General features: G+C 44.4%; 2 protein-coding genes across 2 annotated transcripts in view; one reads left to right on the forward strand and one right to left on the reverse strand.

Moving 5' to 3' along the window:
* dctn5 (dynactin 5) lies at window positions 1-23,114 on the reverse strand. Its single transcript, XM_038820054.1, has 7 exons — window positions 22,943-23,114; window positions 20,732-20,800; window positions 19,169-19,287; window positions 17,709-17,820; window positions 13,053-13,155; window positions 10,789-10,920; window positions 1-786 (listed from the first exon to the last, which is right to left on the reverse strand). Exons 1-6 carry the CDS (start codon window positions 22,988-22,990, stop codon window positions 10,823-10,825), a joined length of 549 nt encoding a protein of 182 aa, XP_038675982.1. The 5' UTR covers window positions 22,991-23,114; the 3' UTR covers window positions 1-786; window positions 10,789-10,822.
* A 390-nt stretch (window positions 23,115-23,504) lies between these two features.
* palb2 (partner and localizer of BRCA2) overlaps window positions 23,505-25,081 on the forward strand; it is a 28,707-nt gene continuing 27,130 nt past the window's right edge. Inside the window, exons 1-2 of the mRNA XM_038820440.1 lie at window positions 23,505-23,680; window positions 24,013-24,072. Of these exons, the coding sequence (XP_038676368.1) occupies window positions 23,633-23,680; window positions 24,013-24,072 (108 nt within the window). The 5' untranslated portion in view covers window positions 23,505-23,632. The remainder of the gene's footprint in view (window positions 23,681-24,012; window positions 24,073-25,081) is intronic.

Genomic DNA, 25,081 nt, shown 5'->3' on the forward strand with positions numbered 1-25,081 from the left:
CTTGGTTGAAGAATTGGTCTTTAATGAAACATTTACATATAAACTGAATACATTTGATAACTAAGCATCGTCGCTGGTTTGATGGAAAGGTCGGCCCCTCACCATCAAAACCCCTGCCCTGCACCCTAGTTTCCATCTACATCCAAGGGACAGCCAAAACGCTGAAACAATGCTGCACATTTTGCGACTGAACGACACCCTACAAGAATTATGCCCCTGAGCAAGCTGTGTCCTGCATTGCAACAGCAAGGATCTCAAGTCATGTAGACAGTTAATTAGACTAAACAGTCATGAACTGTGCAAATAGCAGGTGGCAGTTAGTCTGAAGGACATTTTACACAAACATTAAGTCTAGTATGAGTGAATTCTTGAGCGAGAGAGAAAACATACAATCTTTACACTCAGTCACAATCCAAGCTCTTTTCCATTTTATAAGTGGATTAAATCTGGTTAAAATATGTCGGATGCTCAGTGATTTAACATTTCACCACAGAAATAATTTCTAGAATAAATATAGTATGTTCCCAGCCTCTGGAATTTTTCCGGCTTTGTGCAAAGCCAATTTAGGATTTAAAATCGGTGATGTGAAGACTACCCGGACGTACAGTGAATCATTCCGAGTAGAGGAGCAGCAGGTCTTCCCCAGACCAAAGGTGAATACATATCATTCAGAACACCTGGGTTTCCCTAGATCAGAGCCACTCCATCACTTAGAAGTTGCCCTGGCAGAATCTAGACCTTCTGTTTGTCCAGTTGTTCACTTTCAGTTCCCCAATTAACTGGATTCTGCAACAAGAAGACAAAGTTAAATGTAGAATGATGGATGCCCATGAGGAGCTGGTTCAAGGCTGGGAACTAATGGAATAATTCAGGCAAATTATACATATAGTAACAAACATATGGGGGGCAGAGTAAGGATTATGCAATCGTCCAAGACCCTTCGTGGATCCAATAAGAGGAAACCAGCGCTCGGCTGATAACTGAACATTTGTTCAGCTATTTTTAGATTACCAACTTCATGCAAGATCATACATTTGTGGATTTGACACCAGATTAATCATCCAGCTAGGTTTTTAGTACTGTTATCTGGTAAGACATAGGGACCACAAACCAAACCTTTGGATAAGTTAGGAACTATAGATAGGTGTCTGAAAAACTGAAAGACAAAGTAAATGCTTGTTCGAGAAATTAATGTGTAGTTGAATGAATTGGAAATGCTGTGCATGTGTACTTGTGCAAATGGGTAAGAGAGAACTAGTTCACTAATTATCTGAGCAGAGACATGCATTTATATAGCGTTTTACCATGAACTTCGCAAAATGTCTTGGTGCATTACTACACACAGTCAATGCTATGCAGCTAAATACCTATATCTATTTTGCATTTAGCAAGGTCCCAAACAGACACTTTATTCAAATGACCAATTAATTGTGTTGCTGAGTTTGTTGGAGTGAAAATGTTGGTCAAGTCATGAAGAATTCGAGATGATGAGAAGGCAAGGCTGGATGAACTGCGGGTGGCTATAGGGAAGGTGCCAACAGGGAAGTCACTGGGGCCAATGGCTTCCCGGTGGATTATTCTAAGAAGTTCTTGGATAGGTTGGCACTGCTGTTGGTGGAGATGTTTGAGGACGTTGTGACGAAAGGGGTACTGCCAGCGACGATGGGACAGGCATCCATTTCTTTGCCGCTAAAAAGGATAAGAACCCAGTGGGTCGCATTGGCCGATTTTGTTATTAAACATGGATGCCAAGATTTTGGCAACAGTGTTGGCAGTTAGATTGGAGTGGTGCCTCCCAAAGGTGATTGGGGAGGAACAGATAGGGTTTGTGAAGGCAAGACAATTGTTGTCTAATGTGCGGCACCTGTTGTGTGGTGCTTCCTCTGGCAGAAGGGAAGGAGGTGGATGTGGATGCAGAGAAGGCCTTTGACCGTGTAGTGTGTGCAATGTTCTTGTCGGATGGCCTGATTTATATTACAAGAACACTTGTAGCTAAAGCTATAAGTGATTAATTAACATTAGCTGTGGGTCAACTATAGACTTAACAGATGAATAATCAATATTCACAGACACAAGGAACCTCTCTCTTCCAGCACCTAGTCAGTCTGAGGTCACCGAACATTCATTATATACTAATGAAACACCTAGTGGGTCAGTCGGTGAATTACAAACACAACCATGATATCAAGTACATCCCCTTTCTTTTGAAGGAATAAATTAAGACATCATCATCAGTATGTTTACATGTAATATCATTAAATATATTATATATCATTAAATAATTATATATATATATTATATATATATTATATATATATATTAATATATATATATATTATATATATATCTATATATATAATATATATATTTATATTTATATATATAATATATATATATAGTCCAAATCTACAAATTGAGTCGATCAGGTTTTTTCTGACTCTCGTTGATCTTCTCAAAGTTTGACCTTGCTGCTCAGAACTTGCAGAGTCAATGGTTCTCCATGACATTCACATGCTCAGGAACTGCTGACCTATCTGACACTGCAGCTGACGTTGATTCGTCATCCATCACATTGTGAAATTCTTCTCAAGAGTGTGCAACAATTTCTTTTTATAATTAGAGTACCCAATTATTGTTTTCCAATAAGGGGCATTTAGCATGGCCAATCCACCTGCCCTGCACATCCTGGGGTTGTGGGGGGAGACCCACAAGACACAGGGAGAATGTGCAAACTCCAGTGACCTGGGGCTGGGATCTAACCTGGGTCCTCAGCGCCGTGAGGCAGCAGTGCTAACTACTGCGTCACCATACTGCCCTTCGACGAGTTCTTCTTAAAACCAACCCGTACATTGTAGGAGATTCATTGAAGCTGACATGTGACCAATAAGCGATTATTATTATTAGATCCATAGCTACTTTCTGCCATAATGCCGTAGGGTAAATCAGATATTTGCATAGGTTTCTCATGTTTGATTGCAATGATAGGTCTGGCATGTGTCACAACAATTGACCATCCTGTCAATATCAACATCAACAAGGTGGCGCAGTGGTTAGCACTGCAGTCTCACAGTGTCGAGGTCCCAGGGTTCGATCCTGGCCTAGGACACTGTCCGTGTGGAGTTTGCACATTCTCCCCGTGTTTGCGTGGGTTTCGCCCCCACAACACAAAATGTGAGGGTAGGTGGATTGGACACACTAAATTGCCACTTAATTGGGGAAAAAATTAATTGGGTATTCTAAATTAAAAAAAAAAAAAATATCCTGGTCTATACCTGGCCACGAGCTCTCCGTTTACACTTCTCAATCCCGAGATGTCCTTCATGTATCCTCTTAAGTACATCCTTGCAAAAGCAATTGAGGCATAACTATAGTGTCCAAATGAACCATCACATCCATTAATGATACTGATTTCAGATCTTATATTGTGGAACTCCATACATTGACCCCTGGACCAGTGTAAGTTGATGTTCCTCATCACCTCTTGAAGAGTTTGATCCTTCCTGGTCTCTTCTTGGAGCTCACATAGTTTTGTACCAGATACTGGCAGTAGTGTGGAATAAGAATGACATGCAGATCTAAATCTTCAGCAATTTCACTACTAATATTTTGTATCGGCACTCTCGATAATGCATCTGCTTTTGAACAAATATTTGCCTGGCGTGTAGATGAGATTGAAATCATAGCGTTTTAACTTCATCATCAACCTCTGAATGCAAGGAGACCTTAGTTTGAGATTCATCCGATGACCATTAACTAAAGGACATGATCGGTCTCAACTGTGAAAGTTGGAAGCTCATATACATAGCCGTGGAATTTCTCCAAGCGTACATCTAAACCCAGGTATTCTTTTTCGATTTGAGCGTCCCCTCTGCTCTGTTGTCCTCATGGATCGTGATGCATGTGCGACTGGCTTCTAATCATCATGCTTGAGTTGCAGAAGAACTGACCCGAGGCCATCTTTCGACACGTCTTGTTGACACTTTAATCTGCTTAGATGGGTCAAAAATGTGAGAACTGGCATGGTGGTCAGTGAAGTCTTCAGCTTCTTCCACTCTTGCTCATGTTGCTCAGTCCAAGTGAAATCCATTGTCTTGTGCAGGAGATCACGTAGATGTATTGTTTTTGCTGACAGGTTTGGAATGAATTTCCCTACAAAATTGATCATACCCATCACTCTTTTTTAAATATTTAGAGTAGCCAATTATTTTTCTTTTCCAATTAAGGGGCAATTTAGCATGGCCAATTCACTTAACCAGCACATCTTTGGGTTGTGGGGATGAAACCCATGCAAACACAGGGACAATGTGCAAACTCCACACGGACAGTGACCCAGGGCCAGGATTCGAACCCAGTTCCTCAGTGCCGCAGTCCCAGTGCTAACCACTGCGCCACTTGCCACCCCTCATACCCATCACTCTTAAGATGGCTTTCTTGTCGTGTGGTTTTGGCATTTTAAAAAATGTTTTTATTGGATTTTTGCACAGAGTATATTTTGCCGTTATTTACACAGGATATGATATATCTATATATATGTAAGTAGGCATCCGTTCATGCCGGCGAGGCACTTCCGGAGGGCAACCTCGAGTGGGTCTGGTGCCGGTGTTGTCCCTTGCTTCTCCCGGTCAGATTTTGCCGCCATTGTCTTCTCGTGCACGCTGCTGCTTCAGCCGGTCCTCACATCCTCCACCTGTATTCTCCTTTTTCTCTGTTCCTGTGGATGTCAGGTTGGTTAACGTTTCCCTGCCGCCCCCCACCTCCCTGGTTCTCCTTTATTGTTCCCCGTCTCCCCGCCCCCGCGGTGGTGGTTCGCCTTTCCTTCCTCTTAGAATGAGTTGTCACACCCCCCCCCCCCCCCCCCCTCCTATCTCCCCCCCCCTCTATCTCCCCCTCCCCTCCTATCTCCCCCTCTCATGCTTTGGCTGCTTTCCCCTGGTTCCTGGCTATTCTTCTCCTTGTTTGCTGGCCACAAACAAGTCCCGGAACAATCGGGTGAGTGGCTCCCACATTCTGTGGAAGCAGTCATCTGACCCTCAGGTGGCGAATTTAATTTTCTCCATTTGGAGGAATTCCGAGAAGTCGTGCAGCCAGTCTGCAGCTCTGGGTGTTGCTGCTGACCGCCAGCCGAACAGGATTCTACGTCAGGCGATCAGGGAGGCAAAGGCAAGGGCATCTGCCCTCCTCCCCAGAAATAGATCTGGCTGGTCGGAAACCCCGAAGACCGCCACTTTTGGGCATGGCTCCACCCTCACCACTTTGGACATTGCCTTGAAGAAGACAGTCCAGTACTCCACAAGTCTGGGGCAGGACCAGAACATGTGGGCATGGTTGGCCAGCCCTACTTGGCACCGTTCACATCTGTCCTCCACCTCTGGGAAGAACCTACTCATACGGGTTCTTGTTAAGTGGGCTCTATGTACCACTTTTAGTTGCGTCAGGCTGAGCCTTGCGCAGGTGGAGTTGACCCTATGCAGTGCTTCGCTCCAGAGACCCCACCCTATCTCGATCCCCAGGTCTTCCTCCATTTCCTTCTTGTTGCGTCCAGTACGGTGTCGACCCTTTCTACCAGTCGGTCGTACACGTCGCTACAGTTTCCTCTCTCTAATATGCTTGTGTCCAGTAACGTCTCTCATGGCGGTTGTGGGTAAGTCCTTGTCTCCTTTCGTAGGAAGTTTCTGAGCTGCAGGTACCTTAGCTCGTTCTCCCTGGCCAGTCAGTTCGTCCAGTGTCGCAAACCTGCCGTCGGTGTATAGGTCCCTGACTGTCAGTGTCCCCTCGCCCTGTCTCCACCTTTTGAAAGTGGCGTCGGTCAGTGCTGGTGTGAACCTATGGTTGTTACAGATGGGATCTTTGTCTGACATTTTGGTCAGGCCAAATGGTTTTTGCATGTTGAGAATTGCTTGGATTTTATCCTCTTCAGATTCAATGTCATGCGATGAGAGCTTATCACCTAAGAATGCGACTCCAAATTGGCACTTGTGCTTGTTGAGCCTCAGTCCATTTCTCCTGTCGTTCTTTAGAACTTTAAGCAATCTCTTATTGTGTTCTTCTATGGAGGAGCCCCAAACAATGATATCATCCATATGTACACACATACACCTTTGCTGCCTTCGATTTTGTGCTCCATGGCATGGTGAAAAATTTCTGATACCGAAATTATGCCAAACGGCATTCCCAGAAAGCAATACTGTCCAAATGGCGTACTAAAAGTGCAGTAGTTTGTTCCTCTAGCTTTAGCTGCCAGAAACCTTGAAATTCATCAAGTTTTGTAAAGAATTGTGCACCAGCCATCTCAGATGTGACTTCCTCACGCTTTGGTATTTGGTAATGTTCTCTTTTGATATTCTCTTTAAGATCTTTAGGATCCATGCATATGCGAATATTGCCATTCTTTTTCTTTACAAATATCATAAATTTCATTCTTTGTGGGGGTGCAATGTGCAACAAATCTTTGAATTACTCCATTAAAATGTTTGCTATCTTCATCGTTTGCAAATTTGGGTCCTGCCGCTGTTAGGAGCATCGCTACCGTACGCAAATCTGATTGATCTCCAAAATTTACTCCAAGAAGAAACAGATTAAATTGTTTAAACACACGGCAGTTGCTGTCAACATTACCATGAAATCAGAGACTATTAGTGGCTTCAACGACTCCATGTGCTAATTCTTGCAGTCTGCAAAAATCTTCAAATTTCTGTGGACCTCTTGGCAGGCTTTTGCAGTGTTTAATACCATCCAAGCCTGGTACCATGTAATGTTCTTGTCGGGTGGCCTGATTTATATTACAAGAATACTTGTAGCTAAAGCTATAAACGATTTATTGGCATTAACTGTGGGTCAACTGTAGACAAAACAACAGATGAGTAACAGTATTAACATGCACAAGTAACCACTCTCTTCCATCTCCCTAATCAGTCTGAGGTCATCTGACTAACATTCACTTGTATACCAATGAGAATCCTAGTAGTCAGCCAATGAATTACAACACAACCATGATACCACTATAGAGTGGAACTATTTGTTTTTTTTATAATAATAATCTTTATTGTCCCAAGTAGGCTTACATTAACACTGCAATGAAGTCACTGTGAAAATCCCCTGGTCACCACATTCCAGCGCCTGTTCGGATACACGGAGGGAGAATTCAGAATTTCCAAATTACCTAACAGCATGTCTTTCAGGACTTGTGGGAGGAAACCGGAGCACCCGGAGGAAACCCATGTAGACACAGGGAAAACGTGCAGTGACCCAAGCCGGGAATGGAACCCTGGATCCTGGTGCTGTGAAGCAACAGTGCTAACCACTGTGCTACCGTGTTTGCAGTATTGGAGAGGTCGGAATTGGAGCCAGGTTTGCGGCATGGCTGCTGAGGTTTTTGTACAAGAACCCGAGGGCGAGTGTGCTTAGGAATGAGATAAACTCAGGGTACTTTCCTTCGTATTGGGGAATGAGGCGGGGATGCAACACAGCGACCCCCCCCTTCTGTTTGCGTGGACAATAGAGCCCTTCGTCACAGTGCTCAGGCGCTCAAAAAATGGAAGGGCGTAAGGAGGGGGCTGGTAAACATAGGGTGTCCCTGTAGGCAGATGCGGTATATTTATATTCCGGGCGATTCAGTGGGCGATTTAACTGGGTTGCTCAAGAGATTTGGGCGGTAGATAACAGAGAGCCAATGGATGTGGTATATCTGGATTTCCAGAAAGCCATTGACAAGGTGCCACACAAAAGGTTGCTGCATAAGATAAAGATGCATGGCATTAAGGGTAAAGTAGTAGCATGGATAGAGGATTGGTTAATTAATAGAAAGCAAAGAGTGGGGATTAATGGACGTTTCTCTGGTTGGCAATCAGTAGCTAGTGGTGTCCCTCAGGGATCCGTGTTGGGCCCACAATTGACATAGATGATTTGGAGTTGGGGACCAAGGACAATGTGTCCAAGTTTGCAGACGACACTAAGATGAGTGGTAAAGCAAAAAGTGCTGCGGATACTGGAAGTCTGCAGAGGGATTTGGATAGGTGAAGTGAATGGGCTAGGATCTGGCAGATGGAATACAATGTTGACAAATGTGAGGTTATCCATTTTGGTAGGAATAACGGCAAACTGGATTATTATTTAAATGATAAAATATTAAAACATGCTGCTGTGCAGAGAGACCTGGGTGTACTAGTGCATGAGTCGCAAAAAAAGTTGGTTTACAGGTGCAAAAGGTGATTAAGGCGGCAAATGGAATTTTGTCCTTCATTGATAGAGGGATGGAGTTTAAGGCTAGGGAGGTTATGCTGCAATTGTATAAGGTGTTAGTGAGGCCAGACATGGAGTATTGGTCTCCTTACTTGAGAAAGGACGTACTGGCACTGGAGGGTGTGCAGAGGAGATTCACTAGGTTAATCCCAGAGCTGGAGGAGTTGGATTATGAGGAGAGGTTGAGTAGACTGGGACTGTACTCTTTGGAAATTAGAAGAATGAGGGGGATCATATAGAAACATAAAATTATGAAGGGAATAGATAGGGTAGATGCGGACAGGTTGTTTCCACTGGCGGGTGGAAGCAGAACTAGGGGGCATAGCCTCAAAATAAGGGGAAGTAGATTTAGGTCTGAATTTAGGAGGAATTTCTTCACCCAAAGGGTTGTGAATCTATGGAATTCCTTGCCCAGTGAAGCAGTAGAGGCTCCTTCATTAAATGTTTTTAAGATAAAGATAGATAGATTTTAAGAATAAAGGGATTAAGGGTTATGGTGTTCGGGCCGGAATGTGGAGCTGAGTCCACAAAAGATCAGCCATGATCTAATTGAATGGCGGAGCAGGCTCGAGGGACTCCTGCTCCTAGTTCTTATGTTCTTTTTCTGGGTACAAGCTAAATTTGGAGAAAAGAGAGTGTTTTGTAGTTTCTCCTCTGGGGGGAGGGGAGGAGGATGTGTTTGTGGGGGGAGGGGGGGGGATTGCCAGTACGGGCTGGGCTCGGCAAGCTGAACATTACAAGTTTAGTGAGCATGGTTAAGGAAGAGTTTCTGAGGTTGGATAGCTCCCCACTATCGTTGACTGGCTGGGTACAGGCGGTCAAGGGGAACATTTTTCCGTGGTTCTTATTCTTGTTCCAGTGCCTACTGGTCTTTTTAACAAAGTCATTTTTATGAAGGGGTCGGAGTTGCGGTCGCTGGCAATGCGCCACTCCCGTTTACCCCAGGATATACGGGAAGCCCGGTGGTGGTGGCCACGTTGAGAATTTGGAGGCAGTATCGGCAGCACTAAATTGGGGGCGGGGCCAAAAAAGGAGTCTGGGAGGATGGATGTGAGGTTTTAGGGTTGGGAGGAACGACGACTGACGGAAATGAAGGATCTGTTTTTAAATGGTCGATTTGCGACCTTGGAGGAGCTGGAGATGAAAGTCTGGGGTCCCCGGGGGAAGGGGTTCAGGTATATGCAAGTGTGGGATTTTGTAAAGGTCTGCCCGGCCTTCCCGGTGGCCCCACCCTCCTCACTGTTGGAGGAGAGGAGGTTTTGTCGGTGGCGGGGGGCCTGGGGCTGGTTCGGTTACAAGTGGTTTATAGGGCACATCTGACGAAGTCAGGAACCAGCCAATTACGTGCATATGTTCTAGTCCTACCTGAAGTTAGGGAGATTTTGGGGGTCTTTCTTCAGCACCATGTTGGACATGTGGACTGGGAGCCCAAAGCCCTGGTGGCCATATTCGGAGTGTCAGACTTGCGTGTGCAATGGGTCAGCCTTTGCCTCGTTGATCACTCGCAGGCAGGTCCTATTGGGGTAGAGGTCAGCTTCTCCACCCTCTGCCTCGGTGTGTCTGGGAGATTTAATGGAGTTCCTGTGTTTGGAAAAGGTGAAATTTGTCTCGAGGGGGAAGGGTTCCACAAGAAATGGGGTCTGTTTATATTACATTTTGGTGAGCTAGTTGTCACTAATGGGTAGGGAGGGAATATGGGTGGATTTGTGGGGTTGCCTTGGGGCTATTTCAGTTGGAAAGGCTGTGTTGTGTGATTGTTAATATGTTAAAATTTGAATTAAAATATATTTTTTAAAAAGACATGAAGAAATCCTGACACTTTTACATACACGTTATGAGATCTGGGACCTTGAATGTGCATTGACTATGAAGGTGAGGTTTAATGTCTCACCTGGAAGACAGCATTTCTGACAATGTAGCACCAGCCATGATGATCTGCTCAAGTCCTAGTGTATTGGAACCCTTCTGAGCCAGTGGAGGCAGTGTTACTGACTAAATGAAAAGTACCAACATGCCACTTGCTTGCTAACTCCTGGTTCAGTGCACCACTTTGGAATCCAGGGAACAACTAGTTGTAAATTGTTCCGGGGTAATTATAGAGAGTTAGAACAATTAAGGAACAATTTAGCGTGGCCAGTCCACCTAGCCTGCACATCTTTGGGTTGTGGGGGCGAAACCAATGCAAACACAGGGAGAATGTGCAAACGCCACACGGCCAGTGAACCAGAGCAGGGATCGAACCTGGGACCTCGGCGCCATGAGACAGCAGGGCTAACCCACTGCGCCACCGTGCTGCCCCGAAAAGTATTTAAAAATTAACATGACTGCAGAAGTTGGAAGAGAGGCAGACAAATCATGAAGAAAATAAAAACTTCAGGATTCAGCCAGCACAATTCTTGAGATATGAAGACTCATCGCAAGGGCCCCCGATAGGGTTAGAGTGAAACAAGAGCAGCTTAAATATTAAACTCTGATCTTGCACTCATTATACACCCCTGGCACTTGGAGGTTGAAGGGTTTCACTCAACACCGATTCCCTCATCACCGTACCTGTACTCGTGGTGCTCTGGAGAAAAGGCCCATCTCATATCTGAGACAATGGCAGGAACTTCTGGTAGTAGCTCTTTGTGACATCCATCATAAGCTCCTGTGTACACTCTGGGAGCTCACCAGCGAAAAGGCCTATCAGAAAACACAACAATCTCAATTAAAAGTAGGACTCCCTCTCCTCAACCTACAATAATCTGAAATACTCTTGTATACACAATGGCTCGCACTTATATAGCCCATTTTTCAACCTTGGGATATTCCAAGTGGTTTACTGACACTGAAGTATTTTTTTTGAGGTATTATCATTGAGATAATGTAGGAAGCATGTCAGCACACACAATGTGCCACAGACTGCAATTTGATAATGGACGGATAATCTATTTTAGAGATACTGACGGAGGAATAAATATCAGGCTCTGGGAAATGTTGCCACTGCTCTTTTTTGAAGTGTCATGTGTGTTTTACAACCACTTGATAGAGGCAGACACGATCTCGGTTTAATATCTGATCAGGAAGACAGTCTCCGTCAGTGCAGAACTCTTTTAGTACCTTACCAAGTGTCAGCCTAGATGGTGTCCCTGGTGTGGGACTTGAACCCACAATCAAAGGAGTGCATTACCCAATGAGTCACAGCTGCACCTTGAAAAGGACACTGCATAACCTGGGCAACACACAATTTACACCCAGGGCAAATAATTCAAAACAAATGGGAACCATCAAGGTGATACCCACTTCCAGCATCAAACACTCAAGAGGTCACAGACAGCCTGGTTAGAAGCAGCGTAAAACACACTCTCCCTCTTTCTCGATCAGATCATTTGAGAAGTTGTGGGATTGAGAGTGTAAGGAGACCATAAGAGATTCCCTTACCATGGGCCTCAACATTAACAACTAACATCACCCCTATGAAATAAAGCAAATAAATGCTCTTTGTGGTTTTTATAAATGACTTGGATGAGGAAGTGGAAGGGTGGGTTAGTAAGTTTGCCGATGACACGAAGGTTGGTGGAGTTGTAGATAGTGTAGAGGGCTGTTGCAGGTTACAACAGGACATTGACAGGATGCAAAGCTGGGCTGAGAAGTGGCAGATGGAGTTCAACCTAGATAAATGTGAAGTGATTCATTTTGGAAGGTCAAATTTGAATGCTGAATACAGGGTTAAAGGCAGGATTCTTGGAAGTGTGGAGGAACAGAGGGATCTTGGGGTCCACATACATAGATCCCTCAAAGGTTGATACGGTTGTTAAGAAGGTGTATGGTGTGTTGGCTTTCATTAACAGGGGGATTGAGTTTAAGAGCCGCGAGGTTTTGCTGCAGCTTTATAAAACCCTAGTTAGACCACACTTGGAATATTGTGTTCAGTTCTGGTCGCATCATTATGGGAAGGACGTGGATGCTTTGGAGAGGGTACAGAGGAGATTTACCAGGCTGCTGCCGGGACTGGAGGGCATATCTTATGAAGAAAGGTTGAGGGAGCTAGGGCTTTTCACAGTGGAGCAAAGAAGGAAGCGAGGTGACTTGATAGAGCTGTACAAGGTGATAAGAGGTGTGAATAGAGTGGATAGCCAGAGACTTTTCCCCAGGGTGGAAATGGCTGTCACGAGGGGACAACATTTTAAGGTGATTGGTGGAAGGTATAGGGGAGATGTCAGAGGTAGGTTCTTTACACAGAGAGTGGTGGGTGCATGGAATGCACTTCCAGCGGAGGTGGTGGAGTCAGAGTCATTAGGGACTTTTAAACGACTCTTGGACAGGCACATGGACAGCAGTAAATTGAAGGGGTGTAGGCTAGGTTGATCTTAGATTAGGATAAATGGTCGGCATAACATAGTGGGCCGAAGGGCCTGTACTGTTCTATGGTCTCTAGTTCAAAGATTCTGAAACAATAAGATTCAGCTGTCAGTATTTAAGTATCTGACTGTGAATTGCACTGAGATATCAGAATTGCAGAGATGTCTGCAATTACAAGTTACATTTACATAGTGCCTTTAACATAGCAAAATGTCCTACGGTGTTGAATTATGTATAGTTTCCTCGGTTGCCACACCCCTGCCCCATGCAATGCCACATGATTACAAAGCCGCGTGGCAGTAATACAATGCTGCTATAAATGATTGGCACCATTAACAGGATTTTACCCAGACTATCAAATGCAACAAACATGGCCATCTCGCCTCCCCTACAGTGGGCGATCACTTTGGACCAACCCAATTAGACGTGGTCCCAGTTAAGTAGGTGTGAAGCTGGTGTTTTAATGCATTCACCTGGGCAGCCCGAGAAGATGGTGAAAGGCGGGACCACAGTTTCCGGTGGAAGCACAGTGTTGTCCAGAATCTTGCAGCAATCTTTCAGAACACATCTCCGACCCTACGGAAAGATAAACGGCATAATGAGAACACACTTCACTCTCAGAGAACACAAACTGTAATTTATAACCAGGTATGGCCATGAATATAGTAGCATGCTGGAAGGAAAACAAACACACACGCTGCAGCTGTACAAAAGAAAAGCCCAGAAAAGGCTCGGAGAAACATTAACGGATAATGGAGGCAAAAACTCTGCTCAGAATAACAAAACCAGCTGCTGTAATCCACCTATCAAAATGGTTCTTAATGTGTCAGCTCAGTGAATTCCAGCTGGTTATTTTACCACTGTCCTTAGACACCTACATCAAGTAGTGGCCAGTGCATAGCAATGAGAAGTGCAAATCCAGGACCCTCCCTAAGCTAATAAACACCAAGGGCCGACACAGTAGTTAGCACTGCTGTCTCACAGCGTCAGGGATCTGGGTTCAATTCCAGCCTTGGGTCATTGTCTGTGTGGAATTTGCACTGTTTCCATGTCTGCGCGAATTTCCTCCGGGTGTTCCGGTTTCCTCCCACAGTTCAAAGATGTGCAGGCTAGGTTTTTTATGGCCATGCTAAATTGACCCTTCGTGTCCAAAAAAGATGTGTAGGTTAGGTTAAGGATTTATTGGGATAGGGCAGGGGACTGAGCTTGGGTGGAGTGCTCTTTCAGAGGGTTGGTGCAGACTTGATGGGCCAAATAGCCTCCTTCTGTGCTGGATGGATTCTCTGCTTCTAAGTGACCAGATTACCAGGAGTTCTACTGCAAGGTTCAATAGCTGGGCACAGCAGCTCTTAGACACATTGATTTAATGTCCATTCTGCAATTAAAATAAAACCATAAACATTTAGCACTTTACAAAACACTGTCATCCTGTATTCACAGCAGCCACAAATATAAGATAAGCCCTTTACTGGAGACATAATGCCTCATTAGCCATTTATTATTCTGATCAAGAGGGCAACTGTGGCCATGTGTGCTATTGAACACTTTACTGACACCATCATCCATCACTTATAGGTGGAATATTTGGCTGACCAGGTACGAGTTGGTTTTGGCAACACTCAAGGACAGGCTGAGGTTTTTGTTTGCAGAATTGAAGTAACTTGCAAATCTGTTGCAGAGTGGGCAACGACGCTGTTATCATCTAAAGACCAAAGATTATGTGGTGGGCAGATTAATTTTGACATGAAGGCAATTGAAGTTAAAGGGGTTTTCCATTTAGGTTGTATTTAATATTGAAATAGTGAGTTCAGGGCCAACATTTTCCTCTAAGAGTGAAGAGCAAGGATGGCAAGTCCAGGGAACCCTGGATGTCAAGGGATATTGAGAGGTTGATAAAAGAAAAAAAAAGGAATCATACGGTAAGTATAGAATGCTAAAATCTGGGAGGCCCTTCAGAGACATAGGGAGTGGAGGGAAGTGCTTAAAAAAAGAAATTAGGAGGGCAAGGAGGGGCCAAGAAATACCACTGGCAGATAGGATTAAGAAAAACCTTAAGGCATTTTGTAAGTATATTAAGAGCAAGAGGATGACTAAGGAAAGGTACAAATGGGGCAATCTGTGTGTGGAGCACACATTTAATATTATTAAATACACCAAGGAGAAAGACATGGTAACTGATGATTGCAGTTGGGGCGATGAAGTTCTAGAGCATGTTGTTAAGATTAATAAGGATGAGGTATTAGATGTTTTAGCGAGCTTATTGAGATGTATGCTAGTGAGATGTATCCCGGCCTGCTATGGGAGGCAAGGGAGGAGATTGCTTGGACCCTGACAGCTATTTAAATCTTCATTGGCCACAGGTGAAGTGCCAGATGATTGGAGAATAGCTAATGTGTTACCTTTATTCAAGAAGGGCAGCAAGGATAAGCAAGGTACTTACAGGCCAGTTAGTATAACTTCAGTGATAGGGAGATTATTGGAAAAAATTCTGACAAACAGGATTAATCAACACTTGGAAAGGCAGGGATTGATCAGGGCTAGTCAGCACAGATTTGTCGATGGGAGATCCTGTCTAACTAATTCAATTGAGTTTTTTGAAAAGGTAACTAAACATATTGATGAGGGTAGCACAGTCGATGTGATTTATATGGACTTCAGTCAGCCCTTTGACAAGGTCCCACATGGTAGTCTGGTCAAAAAGGTTAGAGCCAATGGGATCCAAGGCAAGTTGGCAAATTGGATCTAAAATTGGCTTGTTAATAGGAAGTAAAGGGTGATGGTGGAGAGTTGCTTTTGTGATTATCTGCCTGTGACCATAGAGATTGGTGCTGGGGCTATTGCTGTTTGTTATATACATTAATGACTTGGATGTGAATGTAGAAGGTATAATTAGTAAATATGCAGATGACACAAAAATTGTTGTTGACGACAGAGAGGACGATAGTCTGATGCTACAGACTGATATTGCTCAGCTGGCAAATTGGGCAAAGGGATGGCAGATGGAATTTAATCCTGATAAGTAAGATGATGAATTTTGGAAAGTCTAACAAGGGTAGGATATACACAATGAATGGTAGGTCCCCAGGGAGTATTGAGGAACAAAGGGACCTTGGTGTACAAGTCCATGGATCCCTGAAGGTGGCAGCACAGGTGGTGAAGAAGGCATACAGAATGCTTGCCTTCATTAGCCAGAGCATAGAATATAGGAGCAGGGAGGTCCTGGTACAACTTTATAAAACATTCATTAGGCTACAGATGGAATATTCGTTGCTGCACAATCGGAAGGATGTGATTACACTGGAGGCGATGCAGCGGAGATTCACCATGATATTGCCTGGGATGAAAAGTTTGAGCCATCAGGAGAGATTGGATAGGCTGGGTTTGTTTTCCCAGGAACAGAGGAGGCTACGGGGGAATCTGATAGAGGTATACAAAATTATGAGAGGCATAGATAAGGTGGATTATAAGAATATTTTCCCCGTGGCAGAGGTGTCTAAGACCAGAGGGCATAGATTTAGGTTTAGAGGGAACCGGAGAAAACATTTTTTCCTCCAGAGGGTGGCAGAAATAGGGAACACGCGGCCTGAGGGGGTGGTGGAAGCAGGTACTTTTGTAATATTTAAAAAGCATCTGGACAAGCCAAGGCAGAGTAGGCTATGGACTAAGTACTGGTAAATGGGATTAGTATAGATTGGTATTTGATGTTCGACATAGACACGGTGGCTGAAGGGCATGTATCTGTGCTCTATGACTTTATCTATGACACCAGAGGGGAGCTGATCTTTGAGATAAACAGTCACTGTCAGGTAAATTATAATAGAATGGGAGATATCACACAGCCTTGCTTGGCACCAGTATGGATTTTAAAGTGTCTGCTTCAGATCTCACACTCAAGACAGTTGCAGTCATATCATCATGGAGCAATCACAGGACTGTGCTGAAGTCTCTCAAATCGTTGAAGCAGAATCCACAGAGCCTTGTGATTTACTGAGTCAAATGCTTTGGTCAGGTCGATGAATGCAATGTATTAGTGACACATAAGAGCGCTAAAGATATTTGAACAGCAATGTTTCCACAGCATCCTCCATATTATCAATAGATGGCCAAAAACCATTCAAATGGCCAACATTTCAGGGAAGCACAAAGAAAACGCTTCAAAGACACTCAAATTCTCCTTGAAGCAGCATTGACATTAATGACTGGGAGGAGCTTGCTACCAGCTGTTCAAAATGGTGACAATTTGTCCATCAAACTGCATCATGCCAAGTTCCCAAAGTCTTAATGATGAGGCAGAGCAGCAGCAGAGAAGGGAAGAAAAGTAAGCGAAACCCCACCCCGAATCCCACTAGCTCATCCCTACTACCTCCTGCACCATTTGCTCAAAGATACGTGGGTTGCGAATCGGTCTGCTGAGTCACATGAAGACCCGTAGCAGAAACTCATGACCTTGAGTTGACTTCATCCTTGAATTGCAGACAGCCGATGATGACAACTTCCTCTATGTGCAAGGGTAGGTGGTACATATACGTGAAATTAAGTGTGGGTAGGTGGTACATATACGTGAAATTAAGTGTAGGTATGTGCTGAAACTCAGCAGTTTAGGTTAAAGAAAAACAATGGCACTGAAAATACAAATAATAAGCATGGAAATCTCCAACTGTCTGGGACTGAACAATCCCCTATCCTTAAGGGCCACATACCGGAGAAAACTGCAACATTTGGCCAGTGATCAACAACAGACATCTGTTCAGTGGGTTAAAGGTAAGCTTGGTCTTTGGATTGACTTGCAGTGATGAAAAGCGGATTTCTAGATACAGCAATAATATCAGCACCGGGTCAGACAATCCAACTACCCCCCACCTGAGAAATCCTTCCTTACAAATCTCTGATACTTCCCTCATTCGTGACCATGTCTCTTTGTAACTGCAAGTATACCCAGCCACCCCACACCTTTCCGAAGCAATTCCCTTAAATGTCCCTGCATAGATCTAACCCTCACAAGGTCTTTTAAACTCCCCTTTGCAAGCTCCAACCTTCCACAGGCTCCTGTTCTAACTACATAATAAGAGGGTGCAGCACAGATACAGAGTGTACATAATGTCAGAATGACTAAGAGGCACTGTACTTACAATAACACAATTCTTCCCTATGTGAACATAGGATCCAATCTGTGCAGCATTTACCACGCAGTCTTCCTCAATGAACACATGGTCTCCAATGTGTAGCGGGAAGAAAGCAACCCTATATTATGAAGGCAAAGTCTGATTCAATTATTGATCAATAGGAAGTTAATAAACAGATGATTTAACCCAGACCCACTTCCATACACGACACACCTACAGTCAAACAATAGCACTGGCACAAACGTTTGCAACAGGGTGCTGTCTAGCTGCTACTAACGTCAGCAAACTAATGCAATCCATCAGGATCTCTGCATCTTCACATGCTGAAATCAAAGTTTGTCACACTCCCTCTCTATAGGTCATTCTTGTTCAAGAAATCAGAAGCGTCAAGCTCTTCACCACTGCCAGGGAGATGGACTTGATTTTAGGGCAGGAAGAAAAGGGTGTACTGACCCAACACATGACACAACTGCCCTTTTACAAGTTAATGAAAAGGCAGACGCTCTGCTCCTCCATCCTACTCTAAGAAGTCCTGCTTAAGTGTTGAGTGGAATAGGGCACTTGCCCAACTGTACAGTCCAACAAATTGGCTCTCACTCAACCTTCAACTAAAGCCCCCAGGTTGTGTGGTGCATGTGCAGTTGGCTTACCACAACCAGAGTAGATCGCGGCTACAAATTGGTACCACACTCACCGGGGAGAAGTGGGTGAAAGACAGAAAGGACCCGGTCCCATAAGGGAAGAACCTTCTGCTGCCACTCCCATTTTGTAATCACCTTCTTAAACCCTCTGCCTCCTCAAATCCAGGCAGAGCTTTTAAAGCTTTCTGAGAGATAACTTGAAAGCACCAATCCCACACCCCTCAATTTAATTGGTAAAATATTACGAAAATGCTACATGATAAAATAAATGCACAAGTTATTTTTTAATTGCTGCTAAACTCTGCCGCTGCCTTGTGTCAAAGTACATGTTTTCAAGTGGTATCATCGGAGTCCAATATATAAACCTTCCTCAACATTCCAATTTCTTGTTATTATATAAAGTCAGATTATTCTGACATGCAAACTATTTTTTGTTTCTCTTAAGAGTGTCTTGTATCTGTGTGTGGAATGTCTGGGTCTATCATAGTCAAACCCTTCCCAGCTCCCCCAGCCCCACTCCCAGCAAGAAGTTGTTTCAAAAACAAACCAGCATCACACCCCTCAACAGGTCGTGCATGCAGATTACACAAAATCAGTGCTTACTGCAGACCTGTCAATGACCATTTTCAGCAAAGTCATTGTTCAGCCATAGCAGCAGAGGCAAATCTGTGTGAAGCTGGATTATGCAATGGAATCTCAGATAAAAATCTGATTCCAGATAAACTTCTGTAAGACAAAGAAAAGCAGACATGATTGATGTATGATCCCTTCCCAGTGCCACATTACTGTAATATCTGGGTCTGTGAATGCAATAAATAGCCTCACCCTTTGCTGAATTTCTTGAAAGGTGGGCGTATGACACTTCGGCTCTTGATGACACAGTGCCGTCCAACCCTCACATTCGCTAGGTCTCCACGGATGATACAATCATTCATAACAATAGTCTGATTTCAAAAATAACGTTTTGTCAGACAGGTTCTCTATATGAAGCAGCCACACAGGATTAAGTGTTAAACCTCTTGTCAAAGCATTTACTGATGTCAAGTGGCCGACAGAACTAAATGAAACATTCCCAGATTAAAAAATCTAGGCATCCGTACAAACTATTCTGGGGAGTTGCTGGTTTCTTAGTGGGCAAGTGCACTACCAGGTGTGATACTCAGAAACGCAGACCAGAGGGTCCCAGATCTATGCTGCTATTGGATCTCAACCATGGCAGCAATCAGGCTGTTGAAATTAATATCAACACTCCTGGATCTAGAAGGGAAAAATAATACAGCTAGAATCTCTGACAGTTCTCCAATCATTAGTGCTGGGAGATACTCTGGGGTATGGTAGCATAGTGGCTAAATTACTAGATTAGTAATCAGAGGCCGGAACTGAAGATCCAAAATCATGAGTTCAAATCCCACCATGCAACCGGTGAATTTAAATTCAGTTGTGAAGCTAAAATCAGTAATGGTGAGTATGAAACCACCAAGCTGTTACAAAAGTTCATCTGGTCCACTAATGTCCTTTAGGGCCTGCATGAGACTCCAGACCTAATTTTCCACGCGAGGTGGCCTAGCAAGCCACTCAATTGTACTCAAGAAGGTGGCTCATCAATTAAGGGTAGAAATAATGCTGGCATTACATGCAACGCGCACATTCGTGTATAACCTTTTAAAAACTCAATCGCTTAATTGACAATGAGCCACATGAGGAAGTATTATCACAGGTGACCAAAACCTTGGTTAGAGATAGGGTTTAAGGAGTGAGTGTGAGAGGAGTAGAGGGGCAGAAAAGTTCAGGGAGTTCAGGGGATGAGACAGTGAATGCAAGGCTGCCAATGGTATGGCAATGAAAATTGGGGAATGCACAAGCGGCCAAAAGTGGAAGAGCATGAGATCTTTGATTTGATTTATTTATTGTCACATGTACAGTGAAAAGTATTTTTCTGCGGCCAAGGAACGCATTAGAGAAAATAAAATAGTAGATAAATAAAGTAGATAGTTACAGTGGTTGTGAAAAAGTACACAGTACATCGACAAATAAGTAATTAGTTACAGTATGGAACAAGGGCAAAATAAAGCAAGTATGACAAAAGCAAGAACAGCATAGAGCGTTGTGAATAGTGTCTTATAGAAAACCTTACCTATCCTGACAGATTGCAGTCTGTTGGTGAGGAAGTCAAAGATCTTGGGGGCCTTTGGGTTCAAATAGGAGGAGGAGATGGGTGACTGGGGGGGCGGGGGCGTGTGTGCAGACGAGGAGTCAATGAAGTCAGCAAACTGGATAATGGGTAAGCAAAAGGTGCTGCAAGTCAGGATAAGTGAAGCAGAGTTTTTGATGTTGCTCAAATGTACATTTGAAGAGTTCTCACAACATGTCCACATCTGTTCTACTTACCTTCCCATTGAGAACTATGTTCTGGCTCCCACACAGCACAGACTGCCTGCTCACCTTGTTACCAGAGGCCTGCAAACATAAACCATTATTGAAGATTAGCACACAGCAATAGAAAAATTAAAAACCAAAATCTGCATAAAATAGTTTTATCGCTGTGACATTATGTAAGAAATTTCACAGCGCAATTATAATGTACCTTAGGGACATGGGTCACAGGCTGACCTCTCACCTGGGTTTAAACCAATCCCAGGCTAACTGGGTGAAACTTTCTCCATCTGCAGTTTGCATGGACCCAACATGAACTAAATCTGGGTGGTCTGGGAGGTAACTACAAAGACATGAGGGAGGAGCTGGCCAGAGTTGATTGGAGAAGGAGCCTAGCAGGGAAGATAGTGGAACAGCAATGGCAGGAGTTTTTGGGGGTTATTAGGGAGGCACAACAGAAATTCATCCCAAGGAGGAGCAAACATGCTAAAGGGACGGCAAGGCATCTATGGCTGACAAGGGATGTCAAGGACAGCATAAAGGATAAGGGAAAAGCATACAAAGTGGTGTGCCTCAATGGTCTGTGCTGGGACCACAACTTTTTACAATATACATTAACGATCTGGAATGCAACGTTAGCATTCATGACAAGAGGGCTAGAATATAAGACCAGGGATGTACTTCTGAGGCTGTATAAGGCTCCGGTCAGACCCTATTTGGATTATTGTGAGCAGTTTTGGGCCCCATATCTAAGGAAGGATGTGTTGGCCTTGGAAAGGGTCCAGAGGAGGTTCACAAGAATGATCCTTGGAATGAAGAACTTGTCATATGAGGAACGTTTGAGGACTCTGGGTCTGTACTCATTGGAGTTTAGAAGGATGAGAGGGGATCTTATTGAAACGTACAAGATACTGCGAGGCCTGGAGAGAGCAGGCGTGGAGAGGGTGTTTCCACTTGTAGGAAAAACTAGAACCAGAGGCCATAATCTCAGATTAAAGGGACAATCCTTTAAAACAGAGATGAGGAGGAATTTATTCAGCCAGAGGGTGGTGAATCTGTGGAACTCTTTGCCACAGAAGGCTGTGGAAGCCAATTCACTGAGTGTCTTTAAGACAGAGATATCAAATGAAATGATAGATAGGTTCTTGATTAATAAGGGGATCAGGGGTTATGGGGAGAAGGCAGGAGAATGGGGATGAGAAAATATCAGCCATGATTGAATTGTGGAGCAGACTCGATGGGCCGAGTGGCCTAATTCTGCTCCAATGTCTTAATCCTGTTTTGTTGTGACTATAGGCCCACACCACTAATTAACAATAAGAATCAGGGAAGAAATATGATACACTGGTGCAATGGGGAAACGGTGCTCTTTTGAGTTTGGGACAAAGGATCTTCATCCTCCATCTTGCTGCCTAACATCTGACCAAAAAGTACATTAGTCAGGTGGATGAGGATGATAATTAGTTGTCGCCGCATGTTATCCAGCCTAATCCCTCTCCACCCAATACAGGGCACCCAGTAAAGAAAGAACTTGTATAGGGCAGCACGGTGGCACAGTGGTTAGCATTGCTGCCTACGGCGCTGAGGACCCGGGTTCGAATCCCAGCTCTGGGTCACTGTCCGTGAGGAGTTTGCACATTCTCCCCGTGTCTGCGTGGGTTTCACCCCCACAACCCAAAGATGTGCAGGATAGGTGGATTGGCCACGCTAAATTGCCCCTTAATTGGAAAAAATAATTGGGTACTCTAAATTTTTTTTTAAAAAAAGAAAGAACTTGTATTTATTGGACATCCTTCATAACCTCAGGACATCTCGAGGCACTTCACAGTCAACGGAACACTGTCAAAGTATCGTCACTGCTGTAATGCAGGAGATACAGCAGCCAATCTGCACACAACAAAACCACACCAGACTATCTGTTTTTGGATTGAGGGATCAATATCACCGTAGACGGGCAGCACGGTGGCCTAGTGGTTAGCACTGCTGCCTCACAGCGCTGATATCCCAAGTCCGATCTCGGCCCTGGGTCACTGTCCGTGTGGAGTTTGCACATTCTCCCCGTGTGCGTGGGTTTCGCCCACACAACCCAAAAATGTGCAGAGTAGGTGGATTGGCCACACTAAATTGCCCCTTAATTGGAAAAAATAATTGGTTAATCTAAATTTATTTTTTAAAATATCGCCGTAGACATCAGGGGTCACTCCCCAAACGCCGCCACTCCCTTACCGTTTCAATATACTCCGCCTTGTTGTACAGGATCTCGCACAGCTCCATCCCAGCCGGTTGTCGGGGCGACTACACCCCTGCTCACCCGGAAACACAGCGTATACTTCCGGGACAAACACACCGGCGTCGACACCAGACATCGGATTAAAAATTGAGATTCCTCCCCCCTACCGCACACTTCAGGAAACTGCCGCCCGGAATAAAGATAGAGTGAAAAAATCAAAGCTTTAATGAAATAGATGGGCAAGGACGTTTGATGTTTGACGTCGGGAAGGACCAATCGCGTCGAGAGCTGGCGCTGCCTGTCCCCCAATAGGTGGAGGGAAGGGGCGGGTCAAGTCGGACCTGTGAGCTGATTGGTTATAGTGGACAGGGAGGGCGGGGCCAATTACGAGTCTGTAAGTTGATTGGTTCCAGTGGGCGGGGGTGGGGCCAGGGGCGAGCCTGTGAGCTGATTGGTTACAGTGGGCGGGGCCAGTGGCGAACCTGTGAATCGATTGGTTACAGTGGGCGGGGCCAGAGGCGTGCCTGTGAGCTGATTGGTTGCAATTGGCGGGGGGGGGTGTCTCGGCAGTCTGTTTGGCCCTGGGCCCTGGGCCCTATGTCCCTGCCTTGAGTGAGGTGGTTGTGGGTCTGACCGTTTGACTGTCCAGCCACACTGAGAGTTATCTCTTTATTCCCCCTCACACAATGGAGAGCAGTGTGAAAAAACCCCTGAGCCGGGAAACCAGGCAGCAGGTAAAGTGAAACTGACACCCTCAGCTTCTCCCTACGCAGCAACAACAATCAACTATGTTTTAAAAATAAATTTAGAGTACCCAAATCATGTTTTCCAATTAAGGGGCAATTTAGCGTGGCCAATCCATCTAGCCTGCACATCTTTGGGTTGTGGGGGCGAAACCCATGCAGGCACGGGGAGAATGTGCAAACTCCACACGGATAGTGACCCAGAACCGGGATCGAGCCTGGGACCTCGGTGCCGTGAGGCAGCAGTGCTAACCCGCTGCGCCACCGTGCTGCCCTGAACAATCAACTATGTTAACCCAATTCATTATTCATTTCACTTGCAGCTCAAAGAAAGATTGGCCTTGCTGAAGAAAGAATATGTAAAGACAGTCTATAAATTACAGGTAAATGTTTTCTTCTTTACAACATGTCACGTACTTGAGAACTGGTGAGTGCAGGAGATGCGGGGAGGTGAAGTTGAGCCTTTGGTTCCCCAAATTCTCCATCAGTTGGAGTTTCCTTGCCCCGTTGTCTTGGTCTGTTATAGACTATTTGGTAGAAATAGTTTGCTATGATTTGTCAACAATTCCGTTGCCGGTGTATTATGCATCTGCCAGGACAGCAGAAGGTGATCGTGATGCGCCGTGGCCTTTTGACGTCCACGAATTCTGACCTTCCTTGTCAGCTAGAAAAACCAATGGGTGTTTTTACTTTTAAAATAAAGACTTTTGTTCCTTTATCAACTTTCACCACCTCAGGATGTACCAAAAGGTTTTACAGCTGAAGAAGTACTTATCAAAAGAATAGTGATAATAGGTTAAAATGTACGGGAGCGTAATCAGCTTTGAAATAAGCACAGAGGTTGATGTTTCTGTTTGGGTTGTTCTTCATTCTGACTGGCTCTACTTCTCAGGTATCATTTGAAGTTCAACCACTGATTATTAGTCGACAGCCAATTTGTCCACTGCAAGGAAAGTGTGACGACTAAACAATAGTCTAGTTTTGATGTTGGTCACAACAGACGTGCTCTCCTGTGCCTCATCCGATAGTGCCATGGGACCTTTTATGTCCACCGTAGCAGACAGATGGGCCTTTGTTTAATGACTCATTAAAAAGATGATATATCAAAAAAGATGATGTCCCAATGGCACTCTGTCAGTCCGGGTTATACCTACTGCATAGTTCTGACATTTTCCAATACAGTCTTGACTATTGGTGTGAGTGAGTAGGAGAAATCCATCTACTGACGTGATCTGATATTTAATGAACATATACCACATCAAACAGCATGACATATTAGGGTGTGGGTACAGCATTCTGTATGGTTTAACTGGTCAAATTGTAGTTGAACCCTTGAATAATACTAAGGTATTGATTTCACCAAATTGAGCTTGTATATCGGCTTAGACTAGG

Source organism: Scyliorhinus canicula, chromosome 15, assembly GCF_902713615.1.
Source record: "Scyliorhinus canicula chromosome 15, sScyCan1.1, whole genome shotgun sequence".
NCBI classification, from domain to species: domain Eukaryota; kingdom Metazoa; phylum Chordata; class Chondrichthyes; order Carcharhiniformes; family Scyliorhinidae; genus Scyliorhinus; species Scyliorhinus canicula.

Coding starts and splice junctions, on each gene's coding strand:
- dctn5 (XM_038820054.1), bottom strand. CDS start 22,990: ATGGAGCTGTGCGAGATCCTGTACAACAAGGCGGAGTATATTGAAACG. Junction 13,156..17,708: donor TAGGGAAGAATTGTGTTATT/GTAAGTACAGTG, acceptor ATCTTTCCGTAG/GGTCGGAGATGTGTTCTGAA. Junction 10,921..13,052: donor CATCTTCTCGGGCTGCCCAG/GTGAATGCATTA, acceptor GTTTTCTGATAG/GCCTTTTCGCTGGTGAGCTC.